This window comes from Anser cygnoides, chromosome 5 (assembly GCF_040182565.1).
Source record: "Anser cygnoides isolate HZ-2024a breed goose chromosome 5, Taihu_goose_T2T_genome, whole genome shotgun sequence".
In the NCBI taxonomy this organism is placed as follows: Eukaryota; Metazoa; Chordata; class Aves; order Anseriformes; family Anatidae; genus Anser; species Anser cygnoides.
In genome coordinates this window covers 1,255,417-1,267,791 of record NC_089877.1, presented here as the reverse complement: position 1 = coordinate 1,267,791, position 12,375 = coordinate 1,255,417, and the positions used below count along the sequence as shown (strand labels likewise).

Here is a 12,375-nt window from a genome sequence, read left to right as displayed (position 1 = left end):
AAATCAAGTGTTGTTTCCTTACTAAAACAAAGTACGTAGGATTCAGAGGAACAACAACAAGGAACTGTAGGGAATACAGCTTCAGAAAGGTGTCTGGACTAAGTTCGAGGCTGATGCAAGTCAGCATAGCTTTGAGGCCTTAACTGACTTTAAGCTACCAAAAATCTGATTTATGATAAATATCCCTAATAGAAGCAACAGATTAGCTTCTTTTCAGCATATATATATATATATATAAAACTTTATTTATCATCATATGAACTAATTATTGATGCATAGGTCTGAAGACCTCACTAGATGTAAAGTATATATGCTCCATTACAATAGCAGCCTTTTCAGTTGGAAAAAAGGCCTCCTGGCACTACTTTTTTCCCACTGAATAGTCAGCTTTTGACAACCGACTTTACAAGCACACAGAAGAAGTGCATGCAAGGCATCCAGAGTTGTCAGCTTCCAGCAGAACTTACACCCACCCCAGAAGCCCCATGAGACTCCCTGAGGATTGTTTATAAAGTAAAGGATAAGACTGGAGGCTCTTTTCAGCAACAAGAGAATTGCTATGCAGCAGCCCACTGAAGCACAAGGAGCTGATGATGGATGGAGTATCATTCTTTCCTGAGTGACAAGTAAATGAGGCAGATACAATCTCACTTTTTATATAGTTGTCAATTTGTAAGCTAACCTGAAAATTCTCTTATGTGAAAACCACAGCATTATACAGAGGTGCGGGCACACTAATAATCAGTCTTTTCACTTGCTGTGTGTAATACCTGCAAAGGTTTGTGAGGATTTAGGCCTTCCAAAATCCTGGTTGCTACTACACCAGCAGGCGCTAGCTACAGTCCCTATTTCTGCCAGGATCATACAATATATTTTACTGTGCTGTGCCAATTCTTGTTTTTATCAACGTTTCTTTCACTTCCTTTAAAACAAAACTCCAGAAGCTGCCAGATCCTACTGATTTTCTTGACGTTCCTCTCAATTTTTCTTTTCTTATTTTCCTCACATTGCCTTCGCTGTTGTCTCTCCATTGCTTTCATTGCTATTTAATGCTTATGGCTTAGTTAGGGATCATGCTATCTCACCAAGCTGAAGAAAAGGATAAAGCAAAACATTTTTTTATAGGAATGTAATGAGTGCTAGACAATCCAGGTGTCTCCTACACGTTTGTTTTTTTTTTTTTTTCAGGCCTGTGCTGGGCCATCCGCATGGGACCAACCATTTCCTCAGATCCCACCATGTTCCTGGTGCTCTCAGGAAAGCCACACATCACAGAATAACACACCCTATCTCCCTGCTGCATGCACCCAACTCCAGGGTTTTTTTCACATTAATTTAGCCCAGCTCCCTTTCTCACATCGCATATATCACTCAGTTTTCTCCATTAGCTTAAGTAAGATTGCATCTCATTTTATTTTCTGTCCATGGAAGCCATCCAGGCAATATCTGCTCAAGGGAAAGAACAGCATCACTGAAATCATCTTGCTTTCTCAAGAGACCTCTGGCCTCTGGACCTCATCCAGCTGCCACTGTTAATGTCAGAATGGGGTCAGGGTCCATGCAAATATACATAGACTATATTCAGCTTCATATTCTCTTTAAGTCTTTTTGCATTATCTTTTGTTGAAATGATTTGTAAAACTTCCTTATTTGTTCATCTATGAATTTAACTTAATCACCTGAACTTCTCACAAAGGCTTGGCTCAAGCTAGGCTAGTATTATAATAATCTACCAGGAATACAGAAAAAAATGTTTAAAAATGTGTCAAGGAGACAAATGTATTGTTGTAATAAGACAGAAGTTCAGAAGTAAGGCTTTGGAAATATGAAAATGCAGAAATGCAAAGGGTTAGAGAGATCACAACTAAACAGAATGAGGCTGGAGAATGTAATAATCTCACAGTCTTAGTTCAGTAAGGATTTCATTATACTTGAGAAGGAAATTATACTTCTTACATAAGGTTTCATAGCTACATAGTTAAACCCTTATCCAAACATAGGCCTATACTGTTACAGCTGAAATTAACCACCGACCCTACAAACAGGACAGAAAGATAGACTGCCTGTTAAGTACACTTAGAGGAAATCAAATAATTTGTGGTAATGCTGGAAACACTGAAAGTTCCGTTTATTCCAACACTAAGTGTCCCTGTGTCTTCATACTAATCTACCAAAACATCTTACTGCAATAATACATCCTGATTTTATCATTTCTCACTTTAGGGTGGTTTCGACACTTTTAACAAGCTCCCTGCAATGTATTTTGTTGGGGAAAAGAACATCACTTCATCTAACTTTAAGAGAGATCCTGATACAATAGACAGACAATGCCTCTGTTTGCACACAAAACTCTTGGTTCTTACAAATTTTGGAGTGAACACACTTGTAGGGTGGTAGAATGAGACTATGCACTGCATAGTCACAGACAGGAACATACGTCACTAACTGTTCTCCAGCTCAAATGATATATAATTAAATTCAAATCCTCTCTTTGTACCTGGAAGAACTGCTTTACAGAACTGTAGTGCGTACAGTATACCTGTGAGCACACGCGATCCAGATATGCTTGCCAAAACGCAATGCCAAGGTTGATCTAGGGCCTCTTTCTTCACAGCAGTTATGTGAAGGAACCATATTACTCACATCGCCGGTGTAAAGAGAGATGTTCGCTTCATGCCTAACCATTTCCAGCTATCAACACTCTAGGGCCAGCTCTCAGCAAAACATGTCAGAGTTTTGTCATTAATCCCAGCAGAGGGATTAATGAGAATTAATCACAGCTTCTCTACCTGTTCTGCACAGAAAAAACAACAGAACTTTTCATTACCATTGCCCCGTTAAGGCCAGAAAGCTCAGGTCCCTTCTGTGCATATAAACCCACCCTGCAAAAGAGTCATCTTGTCCCCATAAAGGAAACTACATCATCTGTGTTACTGAGGCCACAGTGCTTGCTTATTCAGAAAGAAGAGAAGGTATATTCGAATGGATATTCATAAGTTAGCAGCTAAAAAATACTCATCAGAAATATTTTGGTCCTGAAGTAGTTAAAAGTCTTTTGATAAAGCTCAGTAAGATAATGTATGACCTAGTGCATCTGCTTTGAGCTTAATGGCCAAAACTGAAAAAAAAAAAAAAAAAAGGTTTCTGTGAGATCCTGAGACATTTTCTCAAGGGTTGAAAGAATCGTTTAATGTAAAAGCAAAGACACTACAAGTGCTAAATAATTGAAATTGTCATATTTGCACTGAGAATGGCTGCCGAGGAAAAGAATGTCACTATACCTAATATCTGATTCATTTTTTGACCAACAAAGACCAAGTATACAAGCTAAGATTAAGTTATAGCAGTACTAACGCATTCTCAAATACATTTAATATTTTTTGGAGAAGAAAAGCTTAACCATTATTTGAGTCAGGTCTTTTTCATATTTTCCCTCAAAGCATACTAGTGCAACTGGATTACTTAGAATCAAAATTTCATATATCTATTATGCACACTAGAAGGAAAAAGTTTTCTGCTCTGTTCAATTACTTTTTTTTTAAAAATGCTAAATAGCATTTAGCAAGAAAAGAAAATCTGAAACATAAGGTGTAAAGGGAGAGGGATTCCTTTCCATTCTAAGAGTCATAGGCACAAACAAACAAAAGCAGGTTGTTAAAGATTTGGTTCAAAGATTAGAAGCTGGAAATCAATATTTTCTTTGCTGTGACCCTAACCTGCTGTGTGACATTGGTTAAGCCTTCAAGGCAGGGATGGTCTCTTCCCATGCATTTACATTACATCTAGCACATCAAGACTTCCAGGCTGTACTGTAATATAAATATACGTCATCATAATTTTCTTTAATGGTAGTCTATACACATACCTGCATTTTCAAAGCACTGCAGAGGAATTTACCCATGCAGCCCCCCCTGATTTCACTGGAAGACAGTTCCTCCTGACATACCTTTTTGTAGTTTGGGTGTGTGAGCATTAAAACAAACAAAAAAAGAAGTTGGATAAAGTAGTCAAAGCACTACTAGTAGTCAATCCAGCATCAGAGCTATTATTCAAAGAGACCACACCACAGTCTTCCCAAATGTATCACACAAGCATGTATTATTAGTGATGTGAAGCAAAGAATTATTGCATGCTGTGTTTGTAAACTGTACTGGTTGCATACAGGGTATTGTGAAGCAAGAAAGTACATATCAGATGCAAGAAACTGAAAGAAGTGTGTTAAGAAGTGTGTTGAGAGTTCATAGAACTTACAGCATACAGAAACAGATCAGGAATTCATTACTCTTCAAAGTTATCTTTCTCAAGTGCCAGTTCCTTCAGTGGCTTCAAGACAAAACCCAAAAGAAAGAAGCTTTCTGTCTTGTCTAAAGCTGTTCAGATACAAAGTGAACAGCTTTCTTTCAGAAGAAAGTCTAAGTCTACACACTGTTTTGACTAAAGTTTGAATATTCCTGCTAATAGAGGTAGTTGTTTGAGCACTTCATTCCATGCATGCTAACTAGGGATGATTTGGTTATTCACAATACAATTTGGTTATTCAGCTTTATACTTTCAGGGAAAACAAGGTACAAAAGAAAAAAGCATCTGTGAGAGAGTGGCCTGTAAGTGCACATAGCCCCTTCCACTATTCACATATCTGACAAAGTAGGCAAGCTGTAATACATTTTATTAACAGGCAAAGTATGCCCTTATTTGTTGAGTCAAAAATATTAGAAAGCAAGAAGTATAAGGAACCAACAGGTAAACCTCACAAAACAAGATTAAGAGAAACATAGAAAGGGGAGCCGGGAAAGCAGTATTGCTGCTCAGGATCACAACAAAGAGTAACTTCACCAGACAGCGATGGCTCAATAGATTACCAGTTGCAGCCTGCCTTTACTCATCTCACTTAGACTGTGTTCTTTTGAACTGTAACCTCAGGAAAAACAAGTAAATTGTCCTGAGAGTGATCTAAAAAGTAAAAGCAGCTTCAATGTGGAATAAAAAAAAACAACCCTGAATCCGAATCCATACGCTTTCCTCCATCTAAACACTTTTGAAAGAAGTGAATTCTGTGTCTCAAATACAGATTTCTAAGACTTCCTCCTCTTTCCTGCTATATAAAATAAGGAAGCAGGAAATGCATTTTAATCTATTTATTGTAGGTTCCAGCTATTCAAGAGAATCATTTTATTTATTGAAAATGTCAGGGCTGCAATTTTGTTCTGGCAGCTCAGCTTCAAAAGATATCCCCCAAAACAAACAAACAACAAAAACCAGCAAATAAACCATTAGACTCCTCACTATCCAACCCTATAATGGGAAATGCTGTTCTTACCACAAAAGACTCGGTAACGTAGTTGCACACCTCAAAGAAAAGGAAGGAAGAGAAAGAACTCCATGTGAAATACCAGAATATAGCTCATTTCCCATCACTCTGCCTTGTAATTCTTCTGCAGCAGGTAATAATAAACCTGACCTTGGACTTTTCAATACAGCCTGAAAAGTTAAGCTCAGAAATCTCCTTTTGTGAGGTCAGGTGGCTGCTAAGGGTATCATCAACTTTAAATTTTTGTAATTAATAAAACAAATCAAAAAAATGCATGCCATGCAGCAATGTTCTGGACAGCATTCTGTCACAGGAGGTTGCGCTTCAGATGCAGAGGCTGCTGACAGCTGTGCATCGATACAGCAGTACACAAAGCCTCTGGATTACAGGAGATCATGTTTATTACCTTTTACGGTTTAAACTCTGTGATATGTTTGTTCCAGAAATTACAGGAGACCTACATATTCTTTATCATTCCTCTGTTTGAGGGGGGTGGGGGTTGAACATCTGTCCTTCCCTGCCGTTTGATGTTGTGATGACATCACCTCTCCGTATGCCATGCTCTCGAGGCTTGCACGCACTGTCAGCTGCAGGAGGGGTTCGACTTTGCAAGGTGGGAGACATCTGAAGAAGCCTGTACTCCACTGCCTTCGCAATGCAGAATATATTGTCTGCTGAGCTTGCACTTCCATGTTATCAGTCTGTAGTTGTGGAACTAATGCGGAACTTCCTCATCTGCCTTTCTCACAGAATAATTAAAAGAAGGAGAGGAGGAGAGGAAGGAGGCAGAGCACTAGACAGGTTTGGTGACTAATGTCACCAGAGTGAAGAAACCCCATGTGCTTCGTGACATTGCTACTGCCTTGCTATATATCCTTAGGTGAGGCACTTGACTCCTCTATACCACAGCGTTCTTATCTGCAAAAATGAGGTAACAATGCTACCTTCCTCTGTAGGATCCTTTGAGATCCCTGGATGAAAGGCAAAGGTCTGCCTGTGCTCAGTTGCCTTTTGGGATTCAGCCCAGCAGGGCCCAAACCTTGCTTCAGATAGGTGCTTAAGTGCTTAAGGTGCTTATGTGCTTAAGCTCTCAAAACTTTTGAAGCTTTGGTGGTATTTTCCTGAGTCTGCAGACAGACTGAAACAAAATTCCTAAGGGTTAAACTTGAGATCTAACAATGCAAATTTCTGATGCCAACCTTTTAACCACAGATTATATAAATACTCATCTGATAGACTTATCCTACTGAAGTCAAGTGTTTGCCTCCTTAATCTTACTGCCTCCAACCAAATTGCCAACACCTTTATTCTGTCTCTGGCAGTGCTGCCTTGGGGGCTCTACCAGGAAGGCAGAGCCAGTTTTCTGTACACAGAGATGTGGTCAGGGGAAGATGGAGCGATCACCTTCCAATTCCATCATACAAAACCAGGCTTGGATGCTGGATAGATACAGGCAGTCAGACAAGTTGGAGCAGCTTGACCTGTGTGGAGAATACTACGTCTCTTCACATCACACCCTGCTCTTCCTGTATTGTCCTGTGCCAGAACTAAGTAGGAACAGACATTCCCATAGGAAATACATGTAAAATGAGATCAAAATTAAATGGGAAAGGCAAGGAATCACCGGTAAAGGGATCAGACAACTTCTCACTGGCTAGTTAACCCTTTCTCTTGTGGAACCTGACTGCAGCACACAACAAGGAATGGTCTGTCCTTACAAGTTTCTGCCAGCCTGATGAGAGCAGCAAGGCTTTTCTTTTCCTATGCTCCTGGGAGCTTTTTCATCTTGAGCCTTTCAGAGGCTGTCATATGGTCCCATTTCACACCACCTTCCTGTTCAACACCCTACCATTTTGGGGCAGTGTGAGCTCTTGGTTTTATCCCAAAGTCGTTACGACCCTCTCTGTCAACCTGGAATGAATTATGCTTTTCAGCACAATCCATGCACAGAACAAAAAGACTGCGCACCTTACGAATAACCGTCCAGCAGCAAACACTTCCTTCTACACAAAGCAAGTGTCTAGCACCTCTGACACATCGTGAAAGCAAAAAGACTAGCTCCTGAAATCAGCAGCGACAGACTTTACCATCAGAGAGGAAAATGTAACTTTACTGTGAGGTGACCAGGGTCAGGAAGCAAAATTCATCCTGGTTCTGACACCCCTATCTTGCATGCCCTCATTGCAACATGCAGTGGCCATGGAATTGTTTAACCTGGAATAATACAGGAAAGGGACGTCAGCAGCTGGCACACGATCCGTGTGATCTTCAGCTCCAGGAATGCAGGAATCCGGTGGTCTCTCAGCCCGCTTCCTCACTGGCAGGAGTCTGCATGGCAAAAACCACCACTGTAATTAGCTGCGTTAAGCAGCCAGAGCAGAGGGCAGGCTCTTCCCCGGGACTGTGTCTTCCAGGCAAGTACGGGAGAAGCTGGCACAGCAGCTGCCCATGTTGAGCCGTGCACCAGAAGAGAAAGCAGGGCGTCAGGCTGCAGGATTGTTAACTCGCTGTTTTAAGCTGCAGAATTACAGCAGTTAGGTTGGAATGCCATAGACCCGTCCTGTTCCACTGACCGGAGCACAGGTTGCATCCACACAAGAATCCTCCCCATGCGACACCGATTTCATTGGCTGTGAAAACCTCCCAAAAGGTACAGATCAACCTTCAAGTTAGAGAGTTTTCCCCCTTTACTCATTATAATACTTTCTGGCCACGCAGAAAAGAAGCACAGGTCCGCGAACCCCCGCGATGCATCGCAACACGAAAATCCGTGCCACAGCCCTGCCTTTTATTCCCACTTTGTACATCTCCTCATGTTAATCCCCACTCGGAGACCGATCCTGTTCCCATCAAAGTACGCAGCAAACTCCCATTAAAATCTGGCTCGGCTATTATTTTAATAACACTCAGACATTCCCATCCTTCGCATATTTCATCTGCGAAGTGCTTCTCGAACCCGACTTTCCTAATTACAGGCGGCCGATTTACTAAAACTGGAAATTCCTCGCCAGTTCTGCCTTTAGCTTTGAAGCTGCGGGACTCGCTCTGTCCCTCGGCACTTTGCAAGATCCCTCGACGCCGCTCGTTTGCAAGAGGCAGGGCAGTGGGGAGCGGAGCGGGCGGCGGCGCCGCGCCTCCCAGCTCCCAGCCGGCGGATCTCGGCGCGGAGCGACGGGGCGGCGCTGCCCGCGGGCCGGCGGCCGCCGCCGGGGCGGGAGCCGCGGGGGGCGCCCACGTGGGGGCAGAGGAAAACCCGGCGGCGGCGGCGCTGGGCCCCGTCAGACCGCGGGCGGCGGCGAGCAGACGGCCTCAGCTGCGCTCCCCGCCGGCCCCTCCCGGCGGAGCGCGGCGTGGGGCAGGAAGGGGTGGAGCGGCCGGCGGAGCGCACGGCGGGGAGGCAGGCGGGCAGCGCAGCGGGCAGGGCCGGGGGCAGGCGGGCGGCGTGAGAAGCAGACCGGCCATGCTGAGGCCGGCCGGAGCCGCGCCTCCCCGGAGCGCCCGCGTCGAGCGGCAGCCCGGCCGGCCCCGCTGAGACCGCGGCCCCGGCCGGCCGCCCGCGGCCGCCCCCGATGGAGCCCGAGGAGCGGAAGATCTCGGTGTGGATCTGCCAGGAGGAGAAGCTGATCTCCGGGCTCTCCCGGCGGACCACCTGCTCGGACGTGGTGCGGGTTCTGCTGGAGGACAGCCACCACCGGCGGCAGCGGCCGGCGCCGCCCGAGCCCGGCGGCGGGATGCTGTCGGGGCCGCCGCACTCGTATTGCATCGTGGAGAAGTGGCGCGGCTTCGAGCGGATCCTGCCCAACAAGACGAAGATCCTGCGGCTCTGGGTGGCGTGGGGGGACGAGCAGGAGAACGTGCGCTTCGTGCTGGTGCGCAGCGAGGCCTCGCTGCCCAACGCGGGGCCGCGCAGCGCCGAGGCGCGGGTGGTGCTCAGCAAGGAGCGCCCCGGCCATGGCCTGGGGGCGGCCCGCGGCAGCCTGGCGCTCACGCAGGAGCGGCAGCGGCGGGCGGTGCGGAAAGCCTTCCGCAAGCTGGCCAAGATCAACAAGAAGCGGCAGCAGCCGATGGCCCGGGAAGCCTCGGCGGCGGAGAGGATGGAGACGCTGGTGCACCTGGTGCTCTCGCAGGACCACACCATCCGCCAGCAGATCCAGCGGCTGCGTGAGCTGGACCGGGAGATCGACAGGTACGAGGCCAAGATCCACCTGGACCGCATGAAGCGGCACGGCGTCAACTACGTGCAGGACACCTACCTGGTGGGCGCCGGCGGCGGGGAGCCCGAGCCGGAGCCCGAGCCCGAGCCGGGCCGGGAGGCGCCGCCCGCCGCCGGCCGCCCCGAGGAGGACTACGCCAGGAAGTGCGAGGCGGTGCTGCAGCTGCAGGAGCAGCGGGCGCAGCAGGAGGAGCTGCTCGAGCACCTGGCCGCCGAGATCCAGCAGGAGCTCAACGAGCGCTGGATGAAGCGGCGGCGGGAGGGGCTGGAGCTGGCCGCGGGGCCCGGCCTGGCCGAGACGGACTGCGACACCACCGAGCTGAGCGGCGGCGGCGGCGAGGGCGAGCTGCAGCTGGAGCACGAGCGGGTCAGGACGCAGCTGAGCACCAGCCTCTACATCGGCCTCAAGCTCAGCACGGACCTGGAGGCTGTCAAGACCGACCTGGACTACACGCAGCGGGCGTGGGAGGACAGGGAGCGGGAGCTGCAGCGTCTGCTGGAGACGCTGGGCACCCTGGACGTGGCGGAGGCGGCGGCGGAGCCGCGCGGAGCGGCCGGGGGGCGGCGGGCGGCGGCGGGCGGCGGGGGAGGCTGGCTGGAGCAGGCGCGGGCGCTGCGCAAGGACCGCGCTGACAACGACGAGGACTCGGACACGGGGCTGAGCTCCATGCACAGCCAGGACTCGGATTCGCTGCCCGTCTGCGAGTCCCTCGTCTAGCGCCCGCCGCCGGGCCGGGAATGCGGGGCGGCCGCCACCCCGCCGACCGTCGGGTGCGCGGCTGCCCGGCCCGGCCGCGGCCGCGCCTCCGCCTGTGGGGCGGCCCCGAACCGCGCCCGGCCCCGCGCAGCGGGCCCTCGGCACACGAAAGCTGCTGATCGTCTGCGAGCCGGCGGGGGAGAGAGGTGCCCTTGCTGCTGAGGTGCTAACGCCGAGCATCAGGGAACGCGCTGCAGATCCTTCTGGCAACGAAAAGGGGTGATCAATCACTTCTTCCAAAAGGGCAAACTAAGGCAAAACAGAGATGAACGTGCCGTATCAACCAGCTCTGCAGAGCGCTTTTCCGTATGCATAGATAGGAGTGCTTTGTTTAAAGGCATGCTAAGAAATCTATTAGTATCAGCGTTCCTTTGACAGTCCGTGAATGCAATTAGCAGAGCCTGTACGTACACAGCCTTCGACTACAGTTTTTCACTAGGCTAGCTGATACTTGGCTGAAGGTAAACAAAGTACAGAATCAGCTTGAGCTACCGTTTTTAATAATATAGTTTGTATCAGGCCAAGAGATTACAATGATAAAAGCATGACTCAAGCCATAGCTGCACTGCAGCTTAATCTTTTCAGTTATTCTAATAAAAAAAAAGGCATCAGCTGTAACATGCATTTCACTTAACTGCCAAATCTTCCTCTGCAGCTTAACTCTTACCAAAAATATGTGATCTGCTCTTACAATAAGAGAGATTAGGATTGTTGTATTTCTGAATAATTACAGAGATGGTTTAAGCAGTGAGAGACCAGAGAATGTTTAGTCAGGCCTGGCTGATGGTGTGAACTTGTTAAAACTTCTGAGATTATTATTTATGTAAGGCTATTTATGAAAGTTTTCATTTAATGGTAAGAAAGTATGAAAAGGGATACATCAACAGATCAGTTCTTTACTTTGTACAAAAACCTTGCAGCTGCCTCTCCTGAAGCCTGGGTCCCACTCCCTAGCAGTGTGCTCACTGGTAGGATTCTGCGGGACAGCGAGGAACAGGCTCTGCAGCCGGGCAGCTGGAAAGCCATAGGAGAAATATTGTCTGGGGATCTGCTGAGGCTGTAAAACTCCCCGTGTGCTATCATTCTTGAAAAGTGTTATTCCACTGAATGGCTTTCAGTTCTAAAAAACTGTGGTTTATTTTAAACACTGATTATATAATTGTTTTGCATATTTTAGCCAAATTTGGAAAATATTTAATAACCTATTTTTAGACCTAATAAAATTCTTAATAAGACTAAATGACTGTTCCCAATTTAGTGCAATTAAAAATAATATATCAGGTCTGGGATTTTGCTGCCTGTTATCTTGTGGTGTTATTTACCCTTCTCTGGAGCGAGAAGAAAGACAAAGCAAGCCAGACTTCCCCAGGACGTCTCATGACAGCGCAGTCCCCTCGCCTCCTGATGGCGCTTAGCACTCCCTGAGGTCCAAGCACCAGAGCATGCATTGCTCACATCTAGACACTTCAGGTGCAGTGTAGTAGCATTTATAAGTGTTGGCACACGTGCATTAGGAATTTCACCTTACTCTGCAAAATACATGGCAGTAAAGCTGAAGAATAAGTTGGGGGGTGGGGAGTCGCATTGTCGCACTGCATTATTTTAACCAGCACGGCTGTAATGGGTGGGTGATGCAAGTATCTGTTGATAGCTTCTGCAGTGACTGATGTAGGCAATAAACCTGAAATTGCTTTACGTAAGTTATCCTATTAGCCACACCAAGCAAATAAAAAGCAAGCACATTATAGAAATAAGCTGCAACAGGCCATACGTCATTATGCTATTGATATAAGCGCCAGGTATTTTGTGAAACGCGAGGTGAAGGAAGCCAGGAAATTCAAAATTGCAAAGCAAAGTCTGCCTACTCATTCTCGGCTAGGAAAAGCCTTAACCAGGACAAAATCACTTTTGTTCTAGCTTGCTGAGGGACGTGCTGGTAGGCTGCCTTGTAGTGCTTGCTCTCGGCCGCTCAGCACCCCAGAGATGATGGGGTGGATCACAACCCTGCTGATCTGCTGGCCCCTGCCCTGCGAGGGCAGGGCTGAGAACACTGCAGCTGGCACTGTAGACTGAAGGATCTGGTGGGGGCTGTGGAGA

The 12,375-nt window shown here is 47.2% G+C and overlaps 1 protein-coding gene and 1 long non-coding RNA gene across 13 annotated transcripts in view; one reads left to right on the top strand and one right to left on the bottom strand.

Moving 5' to 3' along the window:
* The window catches only part of LOC106040874 (uncharacterized), a 157,017-nt gene that overhangs the window by 40,146 nt on the left and 104,496 nt on the right, over nt 1-12,375 (bottom strand). The gene's annotated exons all lie outside the window — the stretch shown is intronic.
* On the top strand, nt 8,557-11,560 carry RASSF10 (Ras association domain family member 10). The gene has a single exon (XM_048070008.2). It carries the CDS (start codon nt 8,878-8,880, stop codon nt 10,237-10,239), a length of 1,362 nt encoding a protein of 453 aa, XP_047925965.2. The 5' UTR covers nt 8,557-8,877; the 3' UTR covers nt 10,240-11,560.

Bases quoted from the DNA above. Each gene is read 5' to 3' on its own strand.
- RASSF10 (XM_048070008.2), top strand. From the start codon at position 8,878: ATGGAGCCCGAGGAGCGGAAGATCTCGGTGTGGATCTGCCAGGAGGAG.